The sequence below is a fragment of the Penaeus japonicus genome, unplaced genomic scaffold (assembly GCF_977035675.1).
Source record: "Penaeus japonicus unplaced genomic scaffold, GWHDUDI00000001_assembly GWHDUDI00000039, whole genome shotgun sequence".
NCBI classification, from domain to species: Eukaryota; Metazoa; Arthropoda; class Malacostraca; order Decapoda; family Penaeidae; genus Penaeus; species Penaeus japonicus.
The window spans coordinates 19366709-19379208 of NW_028234441.1; the positions used below are offsets into that span (position 1 = coordinate 19366709).

General features: G+C 40.3%; 1 protein-coding gene across 1 annotated transcript in view; it reads left to right on the forward strand.

Annotated features, from left to right (window-relative positions):
• LOC122254721 (uncharacterized) overlaps window positions 1-12360 on the forward strand; it is a 54179-nt gene extending 41819 nt beyond the window's left edge. Inside the window, exons 2-6 of the mRNA XM_043018551.2 lie at window positions 6960-7319; window positions 7709-7825; window positions 8064-8186; window positions 8481-8804; window positions 11549-12360. Of these exons, the coding sequence (XP_042874485.1) occupies window positions 6960-7319; window positions 7709-7825; window positions 8064-8186; window positions 8481-8735 (855 nt within the window). The 3' untranslated portion in view covers window positions 8736-8804; window positions 11549-12360. The remainder of the gene's footprint in view (window positions 1-6959; window positions 7320-7708; window positions 7826-8063; window positions 8187-8480; window positions 8805-11548) is intronic.
• Window positions 12361-12500: the final 140 nt, after the last annotated feature.

The following is a 12500-nucleotide window of genomic DNA, read 5'->3' on the forward strand; positions in this document are numbered from 1 at the left end:
GAGGCAGGCACACTTTCAGGTGTTTGTTCGAAAGTATGCACTTTCTTGCAACTGAGTATGGTTTCGTGCGAGTGTGTGCGCGTGTGTACTTAACCGTGTCTCTAATAACGGAGTATTGTGTATACTCTTGTGTTTTGTGCCATGAAGGGTTTAACGTACCATGGTTAACGTTACCCAATGCTACACAGACGACGCCCAAGTTACGCCATCTTTACAAATCCGGACGCGGCCAACATCGCCGTTGATACAATTATGGAATCTTTTGCGTAACACACTTGGCGCCTTTTTTTTCTTTTTATCTCGATGGTCCTTTTTTTTCTCTCTCTCTCTTTCTCCATCTCTTTTATTGGTATGCACAAAGGTCAGCGCTCTAGTCTGCATATAAATGAACCTTTCGCTCAAAAAAAAGAAAAAACATTCGGACAGTTTTGATTTTACCGGCGGTGTTCGGATGGCAGCGTGGCGGTGTGTGCCGACGCAAATAAGGATTCTTCGAGAACAAATATTTGCAGCTTCTTGCATCATGATGACTCTTTCGCTTTCCTCTCTCTCTCTCTCTCTCTCTCTCTCTTACTCTCTCTTTCGGGTTTCTTTCTCTTTCTCTCCTCTGTTTTATTCGGCTTTCCTTCTCCCCTTACGACACCGAAGTCATCTGTTCAGCCAAGCGTTGAGATGGATGGGCCAACCGGCGGCGGACTGCCATTGTTTCGCTTTTTAACGATTACATATATATTTTTTTCCTGTCTCTTTCTCTCTCTATCTTTATGGCAGATTCCCAGTGAACTTTATTGGTGGACGGCCGAGGAAGAGGCGCCCTCTTGCTTCACTTTCTCTCTCAGCTGTTCCAGTTATGAAGCTTTTCAACACGAGGGAATATATGTGATCAATGATGATGACAGCAATAATTACAACTAATTGCAATGATTATGATGATATGCAGTATAACGGTGGTAACGATAATTAGAATAATACGAATGATAATAAGAATAAGAATGAGGATGATGATAATTATGATGATAATAAGAACACCAGTTATGATGATAATAAGATCCGTAACATTTACAATAACAATAAGAAAAAAAAAATCACAGAAATTCGAGAACAAGACAAAACAAAAAGAATACTTAAAACAACTCAAGCAGACAGAATTTATTGCGCTAAATAAACTGTAATTAAGGCTTTCTAAACCTACTCTCTTGGCGGTTGCAATATACTTATGTGTCTTCTTTCTCTCCTTGTAAAAAAAAAATGGTTACTTTCATCTAGAATAAAACTAGATTTTTTTCTTCTTCTCTTCCTTATTCATTTGTTTTTATCTATATTCGTTTATTTGTTGTTTTCTCTTGTTGTCATTTATCTAGGCACATTTCTTTAATTAAACATTTCCTAATTCGTATTTTGTTCCCATTCATGCAAAAAACTATGACGAAATTCCTTTAAAGTTTAGTATATATCTATTCGTTCTATTTATCTATTTACCTTTTATCTTATCAATTCATTTATTTTTCGTCCGAAATTCCATCTGTATCAAAGCTTTATATTCAGTCTCCCTTTTTCTTTCACGGCTATTACCCGACTTCAAAAAATATAAACTCTACAAAACCTTCTTAAGCGCGGATTCGTGTACACGTCTCGCCAAACGTCGACTTAAACCCCGGGAAAGAGGATTAGAATCTCTTTTCTTTTGTTATTTTTTTCCGATCTTATTAACTCTATGATTTATATCTGCTGTTCATTGAAAGAGAATTCAAATCGAGAAGTCAAACTTATTTAAACAAGTCAAAGTGATTTTATTGTTATATTTTAAATATTTTTAAAAAAATAGGGCAACATATAGAGAGAGACTCTTACTATCACATATATATAGATAAGAAATAAAAAATAAATTTTCCTACGTAGACTCGAGAAAATAAATCCCAAAAGTTATCCAAAAGCAAAATTAAATTATTTTACAGCGTGTGAATGTCAATAGCTTATATAATTCCTTGGCCAACACTTACACGGCGCCGGTATGATGTACTGGTCGTGTCAGCTGTGAGAAAAAACTTTCACAATTCCGCTTCCATTTCCCTCGCGATAAATCATACCTGTTGATCGCTATCGCGCCTTTAGAAAACTCATTCATTCGGAGCGGCCACTAACAAGGCGGGATTTCCTTAGCGATCGCCTGGGTATTCGAACGTCACTATTTAGCCGGCAGCGTCTCCGGACCCCGATAAGGTGGACTGTCCAGCTCCCCCTCCTCCTTCTTCTCTGTCTGTTTCTTCTAGGCCTAAGGCTTATGGGCACAAAGGAAGGTTTACATGATGCATGCGCTACCCGCCACTTGATGATTTGTGAATGGGAGCGCCGTCCGCTAACAAAGAATGATCTTATACGAGGTTCGCCATGGGGAGCGCGCCAAAAAAGAGGGACGTCCGGATCGGTGAACTTGGCTTTGACTTTGACTTCCATTTGAGGTCGCGGGAATGCCATAGGTCAGGAGAAAGTGTTGCCAAAAGCGGTTGTCGTCGTTTCCTTCCTCGGCTCCGTCAGACAAACACGACTCCCCTTGATTCATTGTCTTGCAAAAATGGGAGAGAAAAAAAGAAAAAGAAGAAAAAAGTTTTCCCGTGCCTGGAGCGAATGGCTTTCGAATGGAGTGAGACTTTATTTTTTTTCCCTCCATTCTGATCAATTGTTTTCACGATGATCTTGTGTTTTTTAAGGAACAATATAATGACATGATTCAATATCAATCTATTACCTTGATTTACAATATTCCCCCATGTTTTTTTTCTTCTTGCACGTAACACACAGAATTCAATAATAGATATAGATTATTAATATATTCTCATATATATCACTCTTCACATGTAGAAAAGTACATTCTACTGTTCATTCTATGATGATGATGATGATGTAGCTAAAGAGACGAGATTCAAGAGCCGGCGACTCGTGGGAAAGTACAAACACCCGTGGGAAAATATGGTCCACCGTGGGAACAACCTCTCAGAACGATATAGTAAAATACCAACGATCTCTTTTCTCGTTACCTTTTTTTTTCAAATGTTTTGCTCTTTGCTCTTATTTTTAGTCACATTCCACTCTATTCTCGGCAAAAGTTTAAAAAAATAGATAAAACAACTTGCCCGTCTCTGTTCGCTTACGTACATAACCTCGAACACAATTCTTGTCAAATCAGACATGAAAATTTCCCACTAAGTTTGCATTCTTCTTCGCTATCTCTTTCCTCCTCCTCCCTCCCTCCTCCCCCTTCCTCCCCCTCCCCCTCCATCCCTTCCTTTCTCACCCTACCCCCTTCCCCCGTCCCCCTTCCCCCTTCCCCTCCCACCTCCTCCCTCCCTATTCTACCTACCGGAAGTCTCAACCAATCTTCCTCCTCCTTAAGTGTTCGTCTGTGTTGCTGCCTCGCCGAGCCCTTCAGCAAATAAACATAATAGGGGTAATTGCTCCAGCCTTTCTTACGAGGCCTGAGGTCGATTTACGCTAGTTTTCCCTCGACCATTTTTACGCTTGGCATCGTTTTCTTTTTTGCTTTCTTTATTTTTTTTCGTTTTTTTTCTAATTCGGTCGTTATTCAAAATGGATCTCATTCATCTTGTTTGTTATTTTACATGGTTGAACTGTCTCCTTAATAGGGCTAATCTTGTCATCTCTTATATTTATTTTCTTGTGTATTTTTCCTCCGTAAACGTGTAATATATATTTTTTCCTTTTGTCTTTTACATGTTATATCTCTCCTAATCTCTCACATCTTACATTTTTCTTCGTATCTCCGTAAACATAATCCGGAAACGAAATCTCAATTATCTAAATCATCATCATTATCATCAATATTATTACTATATTTACTATTAGTTATATCAATATCAACAATATGTCTAACGTTTTTTTCTTTCTCTTTCCAGGTGAGTGTCAAAGACCTGCATCTCATTACCCGAAGGAGCAAGTATAATGTTTATTTAATAATTACCAAGAATGTAGCAACCTTAATGATCAACCTTAATTGCATATTCATCAAAGTATCAACACACGAACTATCGTTATTATCGTTTCAATCATTCGGAAATAAATAGATGTTTTGCCTTTGACCGCCAAAATATAATTGATGTAATTGTCTTAAAATGGCTGTTGTTATCATCGTTGCAAGGTCAAGATAATTGCAAGAAATCACAAACGTAGAGGAGAGAAAGACTTTGTTTTTTCTTTCTTCTTTTTTAAAAATATTTTGCGTTACTTTCTATAAATATGATAATAGGTTATACGTGTCTGTCTTTTTTTGTTTGCCTGTCTGTCTCTCTGTCTCTTTCTTTCTCTCTCTCTTTCTCTTTCTTTCTCTCTTTCTCTCTCCCTTTCTTTCTCTCTCTCTTCCTTTCTTTCTCTCTCTCTCTCTCTCTTTTTCTCTCTTTCTCTTTTTCTCTCTCTCTCTCTCTCTCTCTCTCTCTCTCTCTCTCTCTCTCTCTCTCTCTCTCTCTCTCTCTCTCTCTCTCTCTCTCTCTCTCTCTCTCTCTCTCTCTCTCTCTCTCTCTCTCTCTCTCTCTCTCTCTCTCTCTCTCCTTCCCGCCCAACCTAACCTAGTTCCTAGTTGTGCAAGTCGTCCATGACAATGATAATGACAATGCTTAAGGGAAAAAAAAGATTCCTTTGGCACAGGAGTGAAAATCGCGTGCATAAAATGTAATTATTCGTTACAATGGAATATTCTTGCAATCATACGCTTCCTGTTGCCCCCCTCCCCCCTTCCCCCCTCCCGGTCCTTCTCTCTTTCTCCCTCCCGGTCCCCCTCTTTTGCCTTCTTCCTTTATTCGTCTTTGCCTCCTTCCTTTTCCTTGCTTTCCTTCTTACACCTCTCTCCTCTCTTCTTCCTCCTCCTCTCTCTCCTCTTCCGTCCTCCTCCTTCACATTTCTCTCCTCCTTCCACCTTCCCCTTCGTTTCTCCCCTTTTCTCCACCTTCCTCCTCCTCCCTTCCTCCTTCGCCTCTTTCCCCTCTTCCCATCCTCCTTCTCCCTCCTCCCTCCTCCTTCCCCTTCTCCCTCCTCCTCCCTCCTCGTGAAGATGGTAAACGAAGAGTGACAATAACAAAAAATACAATAACGAAAGCGCAACACAACACCAAAACAACAGTCTACAAAGAGAAAAAAGGGGTCAGAAAAATAACCTCCATAAACCAAATCCACTAAATAAACCATCGATAAAATCATTTAAATTCTCCAAAATGATTCTAGACTCAAGCTCTTACTAGACCGGGAAAAGGAGCGCTGAGGTGTCGGCGCGCCAATCAAACCTGATTTCCGCTGACGGTGCCTCGGCTGGCTTCAAAATGGCGTAATTGACACTTAATGGTGAACAAAGGAATGTCAGCGGCGGTTAGAAAGATAAAGGGGGAGGGTAGGAAGGAGGGGAGGGAAGGAGGAGGGAATGGAGAGATAGAAAGAGAGAGAGAGAGACGGTTGAGCTAGCTAGCGTGAGATTCTAAACTTCCACGTGTTATTTATATTATATCGCTCATTATCTCTGTCATCCATCATCATTTACGCGCTTAATGATGAGAATTTGAACCATGGGAATGTAAATTAGGTGTTGGGGCCTGTTATGCAAATTCAACATATCAACAAATATTTACAGAAAGAGGGAACGATTTCGCGCCATTTTTTGAACTCACAAATTCAGAGAAAAACAAAAACAAAATAGAATCGAATCCATGACGTCACTCGCCTTCCTAACCAATTATAAGCACCGGGAGAGAAAGAGAGAGATCGACAGAGAAAAAAAAAATGATTAAGAAATAACAAATAGACTAACTGCGTGTAACCGCAAGCGTCTAATATTTTAGAGAAACGAGTTTAAGAGGAGATCACGTTCCGAATTTTTCTTTTTTCTTTTCGCTTCCGTCATCAAGATGATAGTTGATCCTTCACACTTTCAAGTGATAGAAAAAAAACTTTTTATTGTAAGAACCTTGAAGTGTATATCGTGTTACGGCGATACGATCTACTATTGACATTTGATTGATTATAGTGGTCATTGTTCAGCGTATTATGAATGACCTTTTTTTTCTTTCTTCTTTTTCCATCATGATAGTGAGTTTATTGTCTTCTTTTCTTTTTAGGATTGCGAGTCCAAACAAGAGCCAAATATAGATCAATTATTATTGTCTGAGGGAGGAAACATACCGTAAGAATATATTTACTGTTACTGAAAGTCCTCACAATAGAATATGTCAATTGACGTTCATTGCAATATGCAACGAGAGAGAAAAAAAAAGAAGTATAATACCAGGTTAATAACACAGAATCTAGAACCAAACAAACAGAGAAATAAAGAAAAGAAAAAAGAACAGAGAGAGAGAGAAAACTGCCTCACATTTCCAGCGAAGTAGTATGGCGCGCGTTACTTTCACCGAGAATAGGTTATATGGATTCCGGTAGCGTCGTGGGTCATTATCTTCACCGCATGAACCACATACACACACATGGCAGAAATTTGGACTTTTGTAATCTGTTGGGACGTTCGGCGTAGCTTTTTTTAAAGGAATTCATGGTTCACGGTTAAGTTATTTGTATTTATATATTTTTTTTATCCGTGGTGTTTTTGCGTCCTCTTGTTCTTTTTGTAATGGAGATTTGAATGCTGCTTAAAGAGCATTCTTTCCTATCCAAAGAATTTATAAGGATAACAGAGTTCTGTTAATCATACATATATTACATTAGATAATATCATTTGATCGACAATGAAATAGGCATTTTTTTCGATTGTATTCTCTTCCAATAGTAATTCCCTTTCTTAATACTGACAATGTGAATTCACAAAATTACTCCCGACGGACTATCATAGATATTCTTCAATCATATTCACCTCCAATAGTCATTTTCTCATTATTAACAATATGAATTTATTTTTTTTTCCTCTTTCACCCGAAGTTACCCCTCTAACTAGTTCCTCTTCCGCCCAACAGATGTCGCGCCTGTTGCTCCTGTTGGCCCTCGTCGCCATTGTCCGAGGCGAAGCCGAAGCCGAGGCCGACCCAGATCACCCCGCCCCCAGCCCCAGCTATGGCGCTCCCCCAGCCCCTGCCCCTAGCTACGGTGCCCCCCCTGCCCCCGCCCCTAGCTATGGTGCCCCCCCTGCTCCTGCCCCTAGCTACGGCGCTCCCCCTGCCCCTGCCCCAAGCTACGGCGCTCCCCCCGCCCCTAGCTACGGACCCCCACCCAAGCCCAAGAACTACTGCCCCAAGAAGTGCTACGACAAGACCGTGTACACCACCATCACCAAGACCGCAATGGAGCACCACACCAAGTGGAACACCGAACAGCAGGTAAGGAACCGACGGGCGGACGGGCGGACAGACGCCTGGCGGGGGGAAAGCAGAGACGCGAATAAAGATCAATTGTGTTAATGATTCAATACTCGATGGATGTCATTTGGGGTTTGTCACTTGAAGACATGGATTAGGATATAGATTTTTGAATTAGAGTGATGATGATGAATCGACTAAAGAGAAATGGCTTAGAATTAGACTTTGAATTAATAATCAGGATGATACGAACCCATGTATCAGTGAATACAACAGTAGAATATTAATGACTGATACTGTTAGTGTATAATAACAAACACGCGTGTAACCGGCGCACGCAATACGAATACTAATAATCACCCACCAGCGAGAGTGATTAACGACGCCCCCCTCTTCTTTTTAATTCACAGTACGTGCCGACCACTCTGTACAAGTACATGACAGAGACACTGTACTACCCTACAACCGTTGTACAGTACGAGTTCGTCACCCAGCCACTCCCAGACCAGGTCATCTACGAGACTAAGGTAAGTTTGACCTCGTGAACAACCTACGTGTTTCGATTGAGAGGAAAAAAATGGGTAAGATCGCAATTATCCGACGGAAATAATAATAAATCTTGAATATAAAACTTGAATTAATAGAAAATACAATAAACTTACCATTCATCCATTAGAAATAAATCCTCACGAAATAAAAGAACAAACTAATGATTCATCTACGAAAAGGAAATGTTCTCACACGTCTGACCTTTGACCCCACCAGGTCGCCTACAACACCGCCTCAGTTACCGAGGCTCACCTGACCACCGTCCAGCAGATGATGCCTGGCACTCACTACTACATGAAGACAGTTACTGAGAGCCACTACTGCACTGATTACGTTCAGGTAAGATAGATAGATGGAGAGAGAGAGAGAGAGAAAGTGATGAAATAAGAGAGAGAGAGAGATAAAGAAATTTATGAAATAAGAGAGAGAGAGAAAGAAAGAAATTGATGAAATATTTTTCAAAAATGCAATATCCAACTCACTTTGACATTACACGCACCCTCCCTCCATACCACGACATCACCACTCACCCATGACGTCACACCACACCACACCCGTCCATGACGTCACGAAACTAAACTAACCAACCCTACCCCCTTCTCTCCCCCCCTCCCCCTTCCTCTCCCTCCCCAGGTCCCCTACTACGTAACAGTGACCCAGCAGATCTACAAGACCGTCCAGGAACCTCACTACGTCACCGAGACCAAGGTAGAACAGAACTACGTCACCGTGACCGAAGACGAACCCCACTACGTCACCAAGACCCAAGTGCAGACCAAGCAGCAGCACATGTACGTCACCGTGACCGAGACCAAGCACGGTTACGTCACCATCACACAGACGAAGACCGAGCCCCATTACACGACCGTCTGCAAGTACGGTTATTAAAAGGGATGGTTCTCCTCGGTCCCTTTTGCTGATAATTGGTTCAACTGCTTCTTCGAGTATCAGGAAAATGTAAGTCGGGTTTTGGGTTTGTTTGTTTTTTTGATGTATTTTGTGATATATTGTGTGATATGTTGGGTTGTTTATGGGGATTTTTTGTTGTTGTTGTGTTTTGTGTTATTTTCGCTACGTCTCTATATCTGTCTCTATCTCTTTCTTTTTCTCTTTCTCTCTATCTAGCTATCTTTCTCTCTCTGTCTCTATCTATGTATCTCTCTCTCTCTCTCTCCCCCCCCCCCCCCCTCTCTCTCTCTCTCTCTCTCCACCCCCCCTTTCTCTCTCTCTCTCTCTCTCTCTCTCTCTCTCTCTCTCTCTCTCTCTCTCTCTTTCTCTCTCTCTCTCTCTCTCATTTTCTCTCTATTTCCTAGCATCATCTCCCTCACTCCTCTTCCGTTGCATGTCACAATATCTATATCATCGTCCTCACTCCTACCCCCTCCCCCCCTCCTCCCCCCACAAATACTACAACCCCTTACCCCCCCCCCCTCCCCCTCTCCCACGTGCCAGCCCCTCGCACCTACTAGAAGCTGATTATGTTAATCAATTCAGGCGTCGTAAGGTCGACCTCCCCATGCTAAAGAACCGGACCGTCGACCTTATGCGGTGGTCATAGCGTGTCCATAATCCGAGACAGCTCGACAACCGAATTGACCCCAAAAAATGCGAAGGAATTCATCATCCGGGACTTTTTGCTGTTACGGATAAGAGGGACAGGTGGAAGCGTGAGGAAGTATATACACAACGCACATGTATAATCATGTATTCATTTGCATATGTGTGCATCTGCTTACAGATAGACATACACACACACACACACACACACACACACACACACACACACACACACACACACACATATACACACACACATATATATATATATATATATATATATATATATATATATATATATATATATATATATATATATATATATATATATATACACTCCCAAATACAGATACACAAATAAACACGTTCATACGCATACACTCCTTTAAACACGTAAAACACGTAAACTACCTATGTTCACTAATATACACATATATCACATATACGCTCGCAGACATACATAGGTTCACACACATACACATACATACGTTCAAGACATAAAAACGTTCATAGACACACATATATTTCCACACACATACACCCGCGTTGACAAAGTCCTCAAATCCCAACAGTAACAAGCTAATATATATGCAATAAGAAGATGAATATTTGCAACAATGCAATAAACCAAAGCTATCAATATCTCTCTTCATAAATCAATGGATATCATGCTTCGTATAATCTTGTTGCTCTTTTTTCTTTCCTGTAAAAATATATCTTAGGATTTTTGTATATATATATCATTATCATCGCTAGTGAAAGTGAATCCATCATTCCATTAAAAAAAAACTATTTGGTAACGAAAGAAAAATATGGGAAAAAAAAAGTCGAGGTCTTATGATAATGTCATAATTCTTCCTTTTTTTTTTCCTTATCGGTTGCGTTCACTTCCTTTTTCGTTTGTGATTCTTTGTCTTTCAACAAATTTGGAAAGTTTAGTTCAAGTTAATTTTGTTCTTGTACATGCGCTTTCAATCAGTCTCATCCATCCTTTATTCGTTTTATTTATATATATGAATTATTATAATCCGTTTTCGAATGCGTTGAATCCACCCCCCACCCCCCACCCCCCCTCGACCCCCCTCTCGTCGGTTCCACTCTGTGCGGCACCATCTGTTCGAGCCATCTGTCGGCCGTAACGTCTCATTTGCTTATTATTACCTCGTTGTTACTGCTATGGTAACGAGGTAACTAGATCATGCCTTTAATAGCCGCGTTCTTGCAGAGATTTCAACCTTTATTTTGTTCTTGTCGAAGAGATGGAGGGAACGAGAGAAGGGTGACGAGCGTAAAACTTTTTTTGTTCTTTTTCTTGTAAATAAAGAGGGAATGAATGTTCTAACGTCGGATATATATGTCCACGGTTTATAGCGATGAGGAAAAACAGATCATAATCGCAACGAAAGAGGAGAAGAGGGATAGAAAGAGAGAATTGGACAATATTCCTAAATTACACTTGATTTGCCTCAACGCGCAACGCCAGAAAAAAAAAAGATGGCGTTTTGGAGGGAAACGGTCTCTTTTTTGGCGGGAAAATTCAACCTTCATTTGTTTTAAAGAGGGACGTTCTCTATGACAAGTAAATTTATGGCAAGTGAAGCGGTCAGTGGCCGGCAGCCGGGAAGAGAAAGAGGAATTCGTTGACGTGACTGAGAGAGACAGAGAAAAGAGCGATAAAAAATGGACACATTTGTGAAAATCGTCGATGCTTGGAGAGAAGAAGCTATTATGAACTTTCTTTTATCTTTTGTTTGTCATTTTTTCTCACCTTTTTTGTCTTTTATCTGTACTGAGGTTTGTTTTCTTTCTTTCTCATTGGATTTTATTTCTCTCTCTCTCACCCTCCCTCCCTTCCTCCCTTCTTCCCTCCCTCCCCCCTCCTTTGCTTCCTCCTCCGCTTCTTCCCTCTCTTCCCCCTCCTCCTCTCCCTCCCTCCCTCCTCCCCTTCTTCCCTCCCTCCCTCCTCCCCTTCTCTCCCTCCCTCCCCCCTTCCTCCTCCCCTTCTCCCCCTCCCTCCCTCCCATCCCCCTCCTCCTCTCCCTCCTTCTCTCCCCCCCTCCCTCCCTCCCTATAATTCCAACATCACCCATCCACATGAGACATATCCGTGCAACATATTAATTATTTTCTTTCTCTCTTTTCAGGATTTCTTCAGTTCCAGTCCCCTAGTTATAAGCTTCCTCCTCTTTCTATCCATCTTTTGTTTAGTTTTTAAAGTATTTATACAAGTGATATCGACGAAAAAGGGCGGGCACCCTTTGGAAAAAAAGATATTATGTTATGAGTATTATTATTATTATTAATTTAGATACTTAGTTCTTAGAGTTATATATTTCTGGATAAATATATACGTATATTTATATAAATACTCAACGAGCGTTGAGTGGGCGGCAGCGTACAGCAGATGTTTTCGGGCAAAAAAACATCTGCTGCAATGATCAACTGCTATGTTCTTTGAAGACTGTTTCAGTATTGCATTCTGCAGTGTAAGATTTTATACTGAGAAGTGTGTATACTGATTATTTTTTTATGATATTAATAGCGCGAGTCAACATTGGGCGTGAAAATGTATGTTTCTCACTAGCTCAATGTATCATTTCCGTGTAATATATATGTGAAACTCCCTGTATATAAATGTCAGTTATTTGACTCCATTTTTTTTTAAGGTAGACTTTTTTTTTTTTAGCTTACGAGTAGTTTTAATGTATCGTTTTGTTCTCTCTCTTTTTTTTGTATTTTTCCCCCTCACTCCCGTTCACAAATTCATAGTTATTTTTCCTGTTCCATTATAGCATTGTTTACACCCGTTTCTGTCCCTCCTACAAATGCTTCTAACAAGAGAACATTTGTGTTTGTAATTTTTGTTCAGGGATTTGTGTTTTATAACTGTCTACAGTATAATAGTTTGTTATACTCGTCTCAGTACTACCCAACAAATAAAGTCCTTTTATATATATATCTTGTGTTTCCATTGACTGCCTTCCGAATTATATATATGAATTATTAGTTACATAACCCAAGAACATATATTGATACTTCATTGTGATATACAGATAAAATCAACATTTTTTTTCGATCGTGCCATATATATATATA